The sequence below is a fragment of the Python bivittatus genome, unplaced genomic scaffold (genome assembly GCF_059951505.1).
Source record: "Python bivittatus isolate LINGU-HERP-01145 unplaced genomic scaffold, Pbiv_v1 ctg000000_np1212, whole genome shotgun sequence".
Lineage (NCBI taxonomy): Eukaryota > Metazoa > Chordata > Lepidosauria > Squamata > Pythonidae > Python > Python bivittatus.
This window is the reverse complement of record NW_028277028.1, coordinates 6,598,841-6,612,751: the sequence shown is the minus strand read 5'-3', so window position 1 is coordinate 6,612,751 and position 13,911 is coordinate 6,598,841. Positions and strand designations below refer to the sequence as shown.

The following is a 13,911-nucleotide window of genomic DNA, read 5'->3' as shown; positions in this document are numbered from 1 at the left end:
TGATGTTTTTAAAAAGGGCTTCTGGCCACCAAACCGGATGCCAAGTCTATTGGACTATATCCTGTCCTTGTACAGATCAGTCCTGTAGCCTTTCATTTGTAGCTGTCCCGTGCTTTGAAGATACATCCCATTTTCCACTATTCCATCCTGAGCCGGAACAGCTGCATTGGCCTTTGGGCATTTCTGCCCACCATGCTCCCATCTCACTGATGGTGAGAGGAAGAATTTGAGGTGAAGTGTATTTTGGACTATTAGTGCAGACTCTAGTATTTGGTTCCTTGGAAGGGCCAAAGATTTGCCTTGCAAATCTTATGGGAGATTGTGGGGATGGTGGTAAACATATTTGTTTATGTAAATTAACTGTAAACTTGCCAGTTCCCATGTTCATTGTTTCTCCTCTGACAAGTTTACCAGGCAGTGATGAATGATGGAGGCCAGCAGCACAGAAGGAGTGCTGTTGTCTGTACTCCCCTTTTAATTGTTCTTTTTAATTCTTTCCTGGCACTCTGTTGTTGGCAGATAGTAATGCTTCCATTGTTTCCAACAATTATGGCTTGGAGGACTAGGAAGGACAAAAAGTATTATCTGGGTAGTATCTTCAACTTCAATCAGTAGGTCTTGCTGGAATCTGTTTGTGCCATCCATTCTAACCTTGTGGCTGAGCTTGATAACATGCGAAGTGCTACCAGATCTGGGTTACAAAAATGATGACCACAAGATAGCAGGAAAAAGATAAAGAAAATGATCAACTCTTTACTCCCATCTGATGGTTGTCTGGAGTTTTGCAGCCCAGATCTGGTAACCTTATTCCAGTTAGACAACAAGAGAAAAAAATATCTCTTTGGTGCCCCTCTCCAATAACATTTACTCTGTTTTTATTACAGCAATTTAACATTTCAATAAGTTAAAGTTCATTGGAATATTTTCACTCTTTGTTCTTCAAAGATGAAATAATGTAATTGTTGATGCCAATTAATTAGTGCGTAGCAATTTCAAGAGGATCTTGTTCTGTTCTGCCCAGGGTTGGAAATGGCACAGTCCATCTTGCTATTGGCTAGGGGATGACCATGTGATATACAGTGATGCTCGGAAAATGTGCATGGATTATGGCTCTGCCCTGGTTACCATCACCAACAGGTGTGTGCTCTGCCGCAAGTCACAGAGAGGAGTTTTTGTACTGCAGCATTTTTTAAATATGCAGGGATTGGTGAGATAGGCTTCTGGATGATCCACTGTAACTCCTTCGAAGGACTTACCCATTGCCTTCTTGGTTGTCTTTGGAAGGAGTATCAGATCAAATCAAATCTTTATTATGGTCAAAGACCAGCATAAGGAGGGTGGGGTACAGTCAATTTAAAAAGCGTAAAATATACATCAGAAAAATAATAATAAAAAGCTAAAAGATGTAAAATAGAAAGTATATATCTAAAAGGGATCTAAAGGAAAAATTATGAAAAACTAGAAGATATAAAAAATAATACATATTAAAACAAATTATATATAAAAAACAGAAGTCTAAAAGAATCTAAAAGGAGGGGTAGGAGCATTAGATGGGCGTAGGGAGGCATAAAGGTTAGTATGCGGCAGACTATATAAAATTACAGAGCACTCTAGTTTGATGAACTAGATGCTCATTTAGATTAGTTAATGGCACAGGTCATCATCTGACGAATTTTAATCGCTGCTGCGCAGAACCTGGCAACATTATATATTGTAGCAGGGTTGGTAACTGAAAGCAGCAGGGAGGTATAGAATTGTCCTGTGTGCCCTGGGTATTTATACAGTAATGGTGAAATGAGGCTAGTACGAATGTCTCTATAATACAGGCACTGGAGAAGCACATGCTCTGTTGTCCAGAGTCACAGGGGGCCTTGTCTCTCCGGGTAAGGGGTCTTCCTATATTGGCCTTCAAGGACAGCTGAGGGGAGGGCATGGCATCGTGACAGAGTAAAGGCCCTCTGGTGTTTAGGTACTTCGAGTTTAGTTAAGTGTGCCATAGAGGAGGCAAAGTATAGAAGGCGAATGTGCTCCTTGGATGCCAGAGATGGTGGCAAAATGGCATAACGTCTGGAGAAAGATCAGGGTTGGAGGAAGCAGTGAGGAAATGACTGACTCGTTCCTTTTTTTTCGCTGGACCAGGTTTGAACAGGCCTACGTGAGCAGCCTAATTTATGGCTGGGAGGATGAATATTTCTGGACTGCATTGCAAGACATCAATGAGACTGGTTCCTTCCATTGGTTGAGTGGAGATGAAGTCACTTACACCCACTGGAACCGCAACCAACCTGGTAAAAGTTTATCTCACATTCCAAATCATAGGAGTATAATTATATCCTGTGACAAAAAAATCCTGAATCTGTATTTATATTAATGTGGTCTAAATATGCAGTGGCCTTTCAGAAAAGAGCTCTTGGCGTTCTTGTGGTTTGCTTTATTAAAGATTAACTTTGTGTGAATCAACAGTGAAAATGTTCATCTTAAGAATGATTAAGAAATGGATAGTGACTGTTATTTTAAGGGTCAGTACCTTATTAAATTACAATACATCTCCATTCGAAATACTATGCATAGTTCTGCTTACCTCATTTCAAAACCTTCTGTATGAAACATCTTTCCCACAAGGAAAAGCTTGGGGCTTTTATAGGGTTATAGGGTTATATACTGCGTGATTGATGACATCTCCTTCTTAGATGATGATCAGCTCCTCTATTCCTGTACCTGGGAGCAATAATATTCAGGATTTCATTATGGTTCCCTATTATTCTGCACACATGAGTGTCTTTAGAAAAATGAAAGGGTAGTTACCGAAAAGAAATTGGATGTATGCACAATTATACTGCTTAAAAACATACCCAGATTAAAGTGTGAGCTATTAAACCCTTGTAAATAAATAGCTGAGGTGCCTGAAGGTGGTACCAGATAGATGCATTAAGCAAAGAAGACAGAATGGGATGTGGTGGTAGGAGGGATTGGCAAAAATCATACAGTATTGGAAGATAAGAGTTACGATGAATTTATGGCATGCAGCCTGAAGAAATACCTGGGAGTGGGGAGAGCACTCATATGTTGTGAAGTCCACCATCTCCTTTTCAAATTAATACCCTGAAAAATGGACTCAAAGGAACAAGGAACATCTGGAATGAAAAAATAAAAAACAGCATACATTCCCCCAGCATCCGCCAAGCATAACATTCATCAGATGTAAGATATTAACTACACTCTCTAGCCGGCTTCCTTCAGAAAGTTTGCAGTCAATATGGCAATAACATTTTAGCTTGAATATACATTTGAGGAGATCAGAATGGTATTTTGTGATTCAGGGAAGGAGAAAGGTCAGCTTTTGTAGTGGTAGCAATCTTGTAAGATGGCTTTGCTGAGCCAGAAGGAAAACATCGGCTTAAACTTTTTCTCTTGCCTGTTTCTCCTTTCTCACGAGCTTTTTAGGTTATAACAAGGGTGGCTGCGTTGCTTTGGCCACGGGAAGTGCCATGGGCTTGTGGGAGGTGAAGAACTGCACTACGTTCAAGGCCAAGTATATCTGTAGGCAGAATTTGGGAACCCCAGTGAATCCTGAGCTCCCTTCACCACACCCCACACCCAGCCTCACTGGCTCTTGTCCTTCAGGATGGACCACCAGCCCCAAGCTGAGGCATTGCTATAAGGTAAGTCCTGAGTGAAGGAAGACAGCCAACCACCTTTCTGATGTTCAGTGTGCTTAAAAACTTTGGGAACCCTTTTGCCTTTTCAGTATTTCTGCATAAATATAAGTTAAAACATCTGTTTTCCACACAGGTCCTAAAACTAGATGAAGAGAACCCACTTAAACAAATGCGTCAAAAACATTATACTTCTTCCTTTATTTATGGAGGAAAATGATCCAAAGCTACATATTTGTGTGTGGCAAAAGTATGTGAACCTTTGCTTTCAGTAACTGGTGTGCCCCCCTTGGGTGGCAATGACTGCAACTAAACGTTTCTGATAACTGTTAATTAGTCCTGCACATTGGCTTGGAGGAATTTTAGCCCATTCCTCTTTACAGAACAGCTTCCACTCAGGGACGTTGATGGGCTTCCTCACATGAGCTGCCCACTTCAGGTCCTTCCACATTTCTCTAGGATTAAGGTCAGGACTTCGACTTGGCCATTTCAAAACATTAACTTCTGCATTAACCATTATGTGGTTGCATGACTTGAGTGTTTTGGGCTGTTGTCTTGCTGCATGACCCACTTTCTCTTAAGCTTCAATTCATGCACAGATACCCTGACATTTTCCTATAGAATTTGCTGGTACAATTCAGAATTCATAGTTCCATCAATTATGGCAAGCTATCCTGGTCCAGAGGCAGCAAAGCAGGCCCCAAACCATGATGCTGCCACCATGTTTCACAGATGGGATAAGGTTCTTATGCTGAAATGCAGTTTGCCTTTTGACAAACATAATGCTTTTCATTCAAGCCAAAAAGTTTTATATCGGTCTCATCCATCCACAGAACGTTCTTCCAATAGCCTTCTGGCTTATCTATAGGGCCTTTCGCAAACTGTTGAAAGGCAACAATATTCTTTTTGGAGAGTAGTGGCTTTTTCTTTGCAACTCTGCCATGCACATGATTGTTGTTCTGTGTTCTCCTGATTGTGGTCTCATTAACACAGACATTTGCCAATGCAAGAGAGGCCTTTTGTTCCTTAGATGTTACCCTGGAATTCTTTGAGACCTCCTGGAGTATTGCACACCTTGCTCTTGGTGTGATCTTGGTTGGTCAACGAGTTCTGGGGAGGGTAACAGTGATGTTGAATGCTTCCATTTGTACATAATCTGTCTGATAGGGGACTGGTGGAGTCCACCCTCTTTGGAAATAGTTTTGTAAGCTTTACCAGCCTGGTGAGCATCAACAATTGTTTTTCAGAGATCCTCAGATATCTCCTTTGTTTGAGCCATGACACACTTCCACATACCTGTGTTGTGAAGATCAGACTTTGATAGTGAATACCCAGAATTCTGTTCTTTAAATAAGGCAGGACCTCCCACACTGACACCTGATTATCATCCCATTGATTGAAACACATGACTCTAAGTTCCCCTTCAAATGAATTGATAATCGTAGAGGTTCACTCGGGTTTCAGGCCTGGATACGGGACGGAAACAGCATTGGTCACACTCATGGATGATCTCTGATGGGAGCAGGATGGGGGTAGTGCATCCATCCTTGCTCTTCTTGACCTCTCAGTGGCTTTCAATACCATCGACCATGGTATCCTTTTGGGTCGACTTAGGGAGTTGGGAATGGGTGGCACAGTCTTGTGCTGATTCTCTTCCTTCCTCCAAGGTCAGTCCCAATTGGTGTTGATTGGGAGCGAGAGGTCCAGCCCACGGCCCCTCCCTTGTGGGGTGTCACAGGGTTCGGTACTTTCCCCGCTCCTTTTTAACATCTACATGAAACCACTGGGTGAGATCATCCGCCACCATGGGATGAGGTATCATCAATACGCAGATGATACCCAGTTATACATCTCCATCCCAGGTGATGTGAGTGATGCCATGACCAGCCTTTCATGGTGCCTGGAGGCTGTGGGGGTCTGGATGGGGTGCAACAGGCTTCAGCTGAACCCTGGTAAGATGGAGTGGCTATGGATTGGAGGCCCCTTGGTACCTGGAGATTTATCATCTTTGGTTTTGGACAGGGTTGCACTGCCCCAGACAGACCTGGTGCATAATCTGGGAGTCCTCCTGGACTCACAACTCCTGCTCAAGGAGCAGGTGGCAGTTGTGGCCAGGAGGGCTTTTGCCCAACTTTGTGTGGTGCACCGGTTACACCCTTTCCTGAATCAGGAGGCTCTCCGGTCAGTCACTGATGCCCTGGTCATCTCTTGGTAGACTACTGCAATGTGCTCTACATGGGGCTACCCTTGAAGAGTATCTGGAAGCTATAGCTGGTTCAAAATGTGGCCACATGGACAATTTTAGGTGCCTCAAGGATGGCACATATAACACCTTTACTGCGGGACCTGCATTGGTTGCCAGTTTGCTTCTGGGTACAATTCAAGGTGTTGGTTATCATCTTTAAAGCCTTACATATCATGGGTCCAGGTTACCTGAGGGGCCGTCTCACCCCCATTACATAAACCCATCCCACCTGGTCAGGCAGAGAAGGCATGTTGTGGACCCCGTCAGGGAAAGAATGTCAGCTGGCAGGGCCCAGGAGGAGAGCCTTCTCTGCTGTTGCCCCCACCCTTTGGAATATTCACCCCCCAGAGGTGCAGCAGGCCCCTACCCTCCCGGCTTTCCAGAAAGGATTATAGACCTGGCTCTGCCAGTTTGTGTGGGGCAACAAGAATTTTACCCAATCCTGGGAGTGGCTGGCACCTTGACGCTCCCCGAGTTACTGCCAATTTAACATCTATTCTTGGATTTTATTTATTTTCTATTTATTCAGGATCTTTTTACATTGTATTTTTAATTGATTTTAACTGCTTTGTAAACCTCCCAGAGTCATTTTTAACAAGATAGGTGGTGACAAATTTGATATATAAATAAATATATTATAAATTAAAAATAAATTGTTTGTAAACCACCAGAAGCCCATGCAAATTATAGTGGTATATAAAAACAGCAATAAATAAAAGTAAAATAAATATTGAAAATTATGACTTGGAATGTAAGAGCAAATGGTATCGGGGAATGAATTAACACATGAAAGAGAAATGTTACATGCCTATGAACTGAGGAGAAAGGAAACAGGTAGAATGTGTAGATGTGTAGATTTATCTCACATTATGAATATGTTTTTTTGTAAGCATGAATGAAAAACCAAACCCGAAACAATATTGAAGGCTTTAGATAGAAAGAATAAAACTTGACATTCACATTATCCTATCCCAAATGCCAGTCAACTCATGAGAAAAGCATGATGCTCCTTTTGCAAATTTATCAGATTCTGCCTTTGTTGAGTCTTCAGGAGAAGGAATATTATTCCAATGAAGCATTCAGTCTTTTATGGGGTATCTCATTTTCCAGTGCCATACAAGTAGTCTGTAATGGAAGGCTTGAGTGAGGAAGATACTGGAATGGAGGATCAAGGTTATCAGGAGGGAGGGGAAGCATTCCAGAGCAAGCACTTCCTCAGCCTGCAGCAAGAGCATGGGAAGAGAAAGAGGAGGAGGCCAGCCCCTCCCTAGAGTCTCACGGGTTAGAGCCACTAGTTGCTTTAGTGTAGGTTTAGTCTGGCGAGATTCTGTCTATTAGGTGCAAGCTAATAAAGGAACTGTACTGTGCTGGATTGCCTCGTTGTTCTTGGGGTATACCTGACATAGTCCTCCGCTTACAATCACAACTGGGATCGGAATTTCCGCCACTAAGCAATGCGGTCACAAAGTGCGATGCCACGTGACCGCATTGCTTAGCTACGGCAATCCCAGCACTCCCCATTGCTGTTGTTATGCAAATTCCACTGGTCATTAGCTCCAATCCAAGCCATTCCAGGCTTGGTCCCTACCAGCCTTGAGCCTCAGTAAAGTAAGGGACTGCCGACAACTCCCTCCCACCTGCCTATCTCCCCCGCATCTCTGCCCTTTTAGCTGCTCTGCACCCAGCCTTGTGGGGTGGCAAGCAGTTCCAGAACTGTGTGTCTCTGAGCTACATGCCATGCTGTGGTTCTGGGGCTTCTTGGCCCTTCTTTCCCCATTGCTTGCTCGCATGCTCTGCACCCTGCTTCGCTCACTGGCACCAGTGCCCTCCTTCCCTTTGCTTGCTTGCATGCATGCGCCATGCCTTCCTTCCCTCCTTCGCTCGCTTGCACACACCAGCGCCCTCTTTCCCTCTTTCACTCAATTGCACCATGCTCTCCTTCCCTGATTGCACGTACCAGCGCCGCCTTTCCCTCCTTTGCTTGCTTGTGTACATGCACTGCGCCCTCCTTCCCTCCTTTGCTTGACTCTCCAGGGCACTTCTGGGTGCTGAAGGACTTCTGGCAACACTCTGCAGTTCATGTTGGAAGCTGCTGGCTGTTCGTTTGGCTTTCTCCTTCCTCCTGCAAAGCCCCAGAGCTGCAGGACAGTGCAAAGGGGGCGTAGTGTGTGCAAGTGAGCAAAAGGGGAAGGAGGATACTGGTGTGAGCGAACGAAGGGGGAAGGAGGGTGCAGTGCATGTGAGCGAAGGGAGAAGGAGGGTGCGGTGCGTCTGAGCAAAGAAAAACCAGAATGGGTGGGGGAGATTTACCCGAGTGACTTGTGACCTCCTTTGTTGGCTTCCCCATTGACTTTGCTTGTGGGAAGCCAGCATGGAAGGTTGTAAATGGTGATTGCAGGATACTTAGCAACTGGTCGTAAGTGCTAATGGGTTGCCAGAGCCCAGATTGCAATCACATGACTGTGGGGTGCTACAATGGCCATAACTTTGGGGAACAGTTGTAAGCCCATTTTCCAGCACCGTTGTAACTTCGAATGGTTACTGAACGAATGGTTGTAACTCGAAGGCTACCCGTATTTGCATGAGACATTTCCTGTCATAGATTACTAACAGAAGTCATGGTCAGTCATAATAACAGGGATAAGTTTGTGAAATTACCCCTTTCTCCTTAATTTTTGGACAGGTATTCAACTATGATAAGCTGCAGCAAAAGAAAAATTGGATCACAGCACATTCGTTCTGTCAGGAGTTAAAAGCGCAGCTCTTGAGCTTGAGTGATTATGAGGAGGAACATTTTGTGGCCAACACACTCAACAAGATTTTTGGGTGAGGAATGAATTAAATACTTAACTAATTATGTGACTAATTAGAAAATGTACACTTTGGAGTTACAGGCTTACATGCATTTGTGCATTCCTGTATGCTCCTGAATATATACATGCATTTGCAAATGAGTGTCCCTCATCTGCAGAACATAATATTATGATTGTTATTACAGGTATTTCTCACTTAATGACACTAATTGGGACCAGAAACTCCCAATGCGATGTGGTTGTAAGTCGAAAAACCATTTGACTGCGCTGTTTAGCGACAGCAGTTCTGGCAGTCCCAGTTGCTGTCATTAAGCGAAGACCACGTTGGACATTAAGCAAGGACTTCCCATGACCACAACTTGTGATTTCCTGCTGGCCTCCCCATTGACTTTGCATGTCGGAAGCCAGCAGGGAAGGTTGCAAATCAGGATCATGTGACTACAGAGATGCTGCAACAGCCATAAGTACAAGGACTGGTCATAAATACCACTTGTTCAGTGCTGCTTAAGTTTAACAGTTGCTGAACAAGTGGTTGTTAAACGAGGACCGCCTCTACTGGTATGGTTTGGCTCAAGATATAGGCTAAAAGAGAAAGGTTAAGAACCAGGCTCTGTGCATTCTGGGAGTTACAGTCCCAACATACCTGGGAAAAGCCAGTAGAGAAAGCAAAGAATAATATTCAGTATCACTTAGGTAAACATGAAAACAGCCTTCGGTTAACCTCAGCTTCTGGTGGCTACATGGACGCTGTCTATGTAGTTTTCTTGACAGCAGTATAGAAGTGGTTTGCCACTGCTTTCTTCCAGGAATCTTTTTGACTTCCCAGTCTAGCCCACAGCTATGGGATATCCTGGTGGTCTCCCATCCAAGTACTAAGTAGGTACATCCTCGTTTAACTTTTTTGAGATCAGACAAGACTGCCAACTACTTGGGAGTTAGTGCTGCCAACTACTCTGCAAATACTTTTAAATTAAATGCAAAATGTACTTAAAAGTGTACTACAATCATGTAATATTAGACCCTTGTATAGTATAAATTTCTGACTGACTTTTATCCAGAGTCTTTTCATATATTTTATAAAGGCCCAATTTACCTCACTAAAAGCCTTGACTTAAATTGTGGCGGTCTTCTTCTTTTGGGCAAGTAATCAGGGGAAACGAAAAAGAAAAAGAAGAGGAATTGTTTCAGCTGTTCTTAGCACCAGTTTTGAAGAAGCAAAATTAGAGTACTTCTCTTAATTCATTCAAATAGATTGGTTCTCCCATGCAATCATCTTTTTCTTTCCTCCTCTCTCTTTGGCACCATCCAGGGAACCGGAACCTGACATTCACGAGCAACACTGGTTCTGGATTGGCTTGAATCGCCGTGGCCCTACAGCTGGGAAGAGTTGGAGCTGGAGTGATGGTCTTGGGGTGTGTAGTGGATTTTATATTTGGAGTATAAAATGGAAAAGTACAGCTATTTAGACAATATTTATTCGTTTATTTATTTATTGAATCAACTTTTTAAAATTACAGATTGAGCTACAGGCTGTTGAATGTAGCATTAATTTTCTCTGTTCAGACCAATTAGGCAGTTGAAAAGTTTATACTGAAAGCAGAAAAACCTATCAACTTTGTAAGAAATCAAATAAAATTCTCTCTATTGGAGAGGAGGAAACAAGAGTGTGCTGGCAGAGAAGCAAGAGCAGCCTATCTGGGCCCTTTCATACCTGGAGCCAGACACGATCTGAAAGTTTTCCTCCTGAAACAAAATCTCTTTGGAACTAATGGCGTCCCATTTTATTTTGGCCTTTAGTTTTCTTACCACAACTTTGACCGCAGTAATCATGATGATGATGACATCAGTAACTGTGTGGCACTGGACTTGGCATCCTTGCAGTGGGTGCCTCTGCAGTGTGAAGTTAGACTGGACTGGATCTGCAAATTGCCCAAAGGTGACTGGGATTATAATGAAGTGGCAGGGAGGGAGCAGAGCCAGGGAAGTGATGAGATTGTATAGAGCAAAAGTTATTAGAGGTAAGATTTGGACATAGTTTGCACCCTTAATTCCATTCCCAGTTTGGGGGTTTTGACTGATGTACTTATGACTGGTGTTCAGCATCTTTGTCACAATTAAAAATTGCATTGTTCATTTCTTCATTTCTATATGTCTTAAACATGAGATTTTAAAGAGGATTTATCAACTGGTTTTCAGCTAAGTGAAAAATGCCTATTAGCAAGAGGCAGTTATTTTTGAGAATGTAAGTCGAAATAGACCAAATGAATACTATGGGTACAGCTGTGTACTTTAAACTGAGACCATTTGGCCCCATTTGACTTGCCAGGTTAAGGATTCTGTTATGACTATCTTGAAATTTTTAAAGTTTTTTTTTTAATCTGCTGCACTTGCTTTTCTTTTTATTGCTGTTTATTATGGTAGCTATTGACTAGCTCACTAATTTATATGGATAATTCATTACTAATTGCTCTGAGTTTTGCCAATGAAATAAACAGAGGAATATCTAACTATTTTGAATAAAAAGGGAAATAAATTCACTTGCCTTACTGATCCTGTGGGTGTTTTAAATAAGAACAATTCATTGTATTGCTTTCTTTAAAAAAGTTTGATATGCTTAATGGGGATATGACCTGTACTGAAGACATTCATTCATTCATTCATTCATTCATTCATTCATTCATTCATTCATTCATTCAATAGGGACTGAGGTGAAAGAACCAGAGACAACCATCCAAGGTGAGTATATCTATTGCTATATCTAAATATCATATTAGTACACCCAACAGATGTCTGTTCTGATGTATGCAAATTATAGGTAACAAAGTTACTGCTTCTGTTGGATTTTGTGGTTTGTATTATGCTTTAGGAATTTTATGAATAATAGGTGACAAGCAGTTTCCCACATTATCAGCAGAATATTGTAGTTGGCAATATAGATTATGTTTCTTAAAAAGGAATTATGTTTGTTTTTTTCCAGCAAGTAGCTGGTAAGGCTCTCTGTTAATCAACTAAAACTAGAAAGGATTTGATCCCTAGAAGCTGTGTGGACCTGCAGAGGCCTAATAGGCATGAAGCACTCTTCAGAGATGTGCTATGCAAATTAAGTGCAGTGAGAAAGTGCAGATCCCTGAGTAAGTGCTAAGGGAAGGCCCAATAATCAAGGTCAGTAAGGCCCCACCTCAAAAAGTCAGATCAGTGCTTGAGACAGCAGAGGGAAAAGTTGACTAAAATGAAATGGGGGTGGCTGTTGTGAGTATAGTATGGTTATGGTTTCTGGAATAAGTGATAGGGAAAAACTGAAAAAGGAAAGAATAATTGCCTGAAGCTGGACACAGCATTTCTTTGCACAGTATAATACTAAACTCATCTTGTGGCTCCAATATGTTGTAGAGCCATTCATTACAAATGCCATTTAATGTAAATGTTTGTGGAAGATACAGCTTCCAATGGTTCTTAAGGATTGAGAAAGTTATGTTTCTTGAAACTTCCCTCTTATGGGGCAGGAAACCATTTTCTATTATGCTTGTGATTTTGATTATGTTTATTCAAAAACAAGTTATGGTGTTGTAAATTGACCCAGCATAACATTTATTTTATCTATATGCTTTATTTTAATCTGTATGTTCTATCTTGTAGCTCTATTATGTAGGTTTTATTTAATAAGTTTTATTCAGTCTGGGTCACTGTTCTGTAATAAAGAATTTGATTTGACATTTATTTTATCATGGGTGAGAAACATACTGCAATTGGAATCAAATTCCAGTCAGTCCCACTTGTGTGCATTGGTCATGGATGAAGGATGTTGTAGTCTAACAATATCTGGATGGCAAGAAATTTATGATCAAGATACTGTGTTCATTAACATTATATTCTAATATGGATAATGTGCATCTATATCAGTTGATGAACAGAAATTTGATAAGATTGAGGTGGATCCTGTGTGTTCACCAATACTTCAGGATTTTTAACTCTTCCCTCAGGAGAGCAAAAAAATGAAAGGGGAACCAGCTAAGTAAAAGAAGGGGCTGCTTTGGTGATTATTTGCTGCATAGTTGATTTCTCTACAGCTAGAAAGCACTAAGACAGACCAGTTATTTTCACACTTTCTCTGCAGGGAGTAACGAGTGGTTAAAGTTTCAGGATGCTGAATACAAATTCTTTGATCACCATTCATCTTGGGTGCAGGCTCAGCGGATTTGCACATGGTTCCAAGCTGAGTTGGTCTCAATTCATAGCCAAACTGAACTGGATTTTCTGGGCCAAAACTTGAAAAAGGTAGGAAACTGCCCAAAATACTATGCTATGATAAATTCATGTCAAATAAAATTAGTCAAATTGGCATCTTGTTGTGTCAGGGATTGTAGGGGTGTTTCAAGATTGGTCAAAAGACATTTTCATATTTCCATCCATAGCAACTCTTTTATGGAAAGACCAAAAATGGAAGAAGTGGTAAGAAAATACACAGGATTTATAAAAGGAAGCCAACATAGTTTTGGCTTCCTTCGGAAAAAAATTCTGTAGAAGATGGGCCACTCCCTAGCTGGAAATCAACCTAGGACAGGAAGAGTGTATTGATGGTTGGTAGAGTAGGGGATAGGAGGGTGGTCTGGAGGAAGACATCAAAAACAAAACTGTATTTATATCATAATTTAGACTTGCAAAACTTGCACAGGTTTTGTGTAGATACTAAATTTGCAAGTTGATGGGGTAGTCATTTGTGAATTGTTTTATTATGTTAATTAGAAGCCAAGTCCTGCAACAAAAATATTGCAGTGAACCTCTACTCCTCAGAAGAGTATCTCTGCTATATTGGAAGAAGACAACAGTTTTTAACTTTATAGTTTTATTCCCCTAAATCTCACTTCCTGTACTTCCAATTCTTTAATAAACTTCAAGTGTTTTTCTTCTTCAGTTGCTCAGCTGACTTCAGCCACAAGTCTAGTAGAAGTATAGGATAAGATTTAGTGACCATTTCATGGCACTATTTAGCAGCTGTTTTACTGCCACAGAAATGGGGAGTATCAGTCGGGTGCTATCTCAAAAATTCAAGGAAAATTTGCTTACAGAAATATAAACGCGTTTTCTAGGACTGGGCAGCAATCCAGATTCAAAAGAGAAAAAGTGGTTTGTGGTATGAATGGGTCATGCTACCGGCCACTCCTTTCTTGGGCTTGTACAGACATAGTAGGAACAGTCT

At 41.6% G+C, this 13,911-nt stretch overlaps 1 protein-coding gene across 2 annotated transcripts in view; it reads left to right on the top strand.

Annotated features, from left to right (window-relative positions):
* The window catches only part of MRC2 (mannose receptor C-type 2), an 83,664-nt gene that overhangs the window by 38,855 nt on the left and 30,898 nt on the right, over positions 1-13,911 (top strand). For both annotated transcript variants that reach the window (XM_088141666.1, XM_088141713.1), the window contains exons 10-17: positions 1,022-1,137; positions 2,140-2,288; positions 3,445-3,662; positions 8,585-8,727; positions 10,024-10,126; positions 10,512-10,650; positions 11,415-11,450; positions 12,829-12,989. In XM_088141666.1, the coding sequence (XP_087997792.1) occupies positions 1,022-1,137; positions 2,140-2,288; positions 3,445-3,662; positions 8,585-8,727; positions 10,024-10,126; positions 10,512-10,650; positions 11,415-11,450; positions 12,829-12,989 (1,065 nt within the window). The remainder of the gene's footprint in view (positions 1-1,021; positions 1,138-2,139; positions 2,289-3,444; positions 3,663-8,584; positions 8,728-10,023; positions 10,127-10,511; positions 10,651-11,414; positions 11,451-12,828; positions 12,990-13,911) is intronic.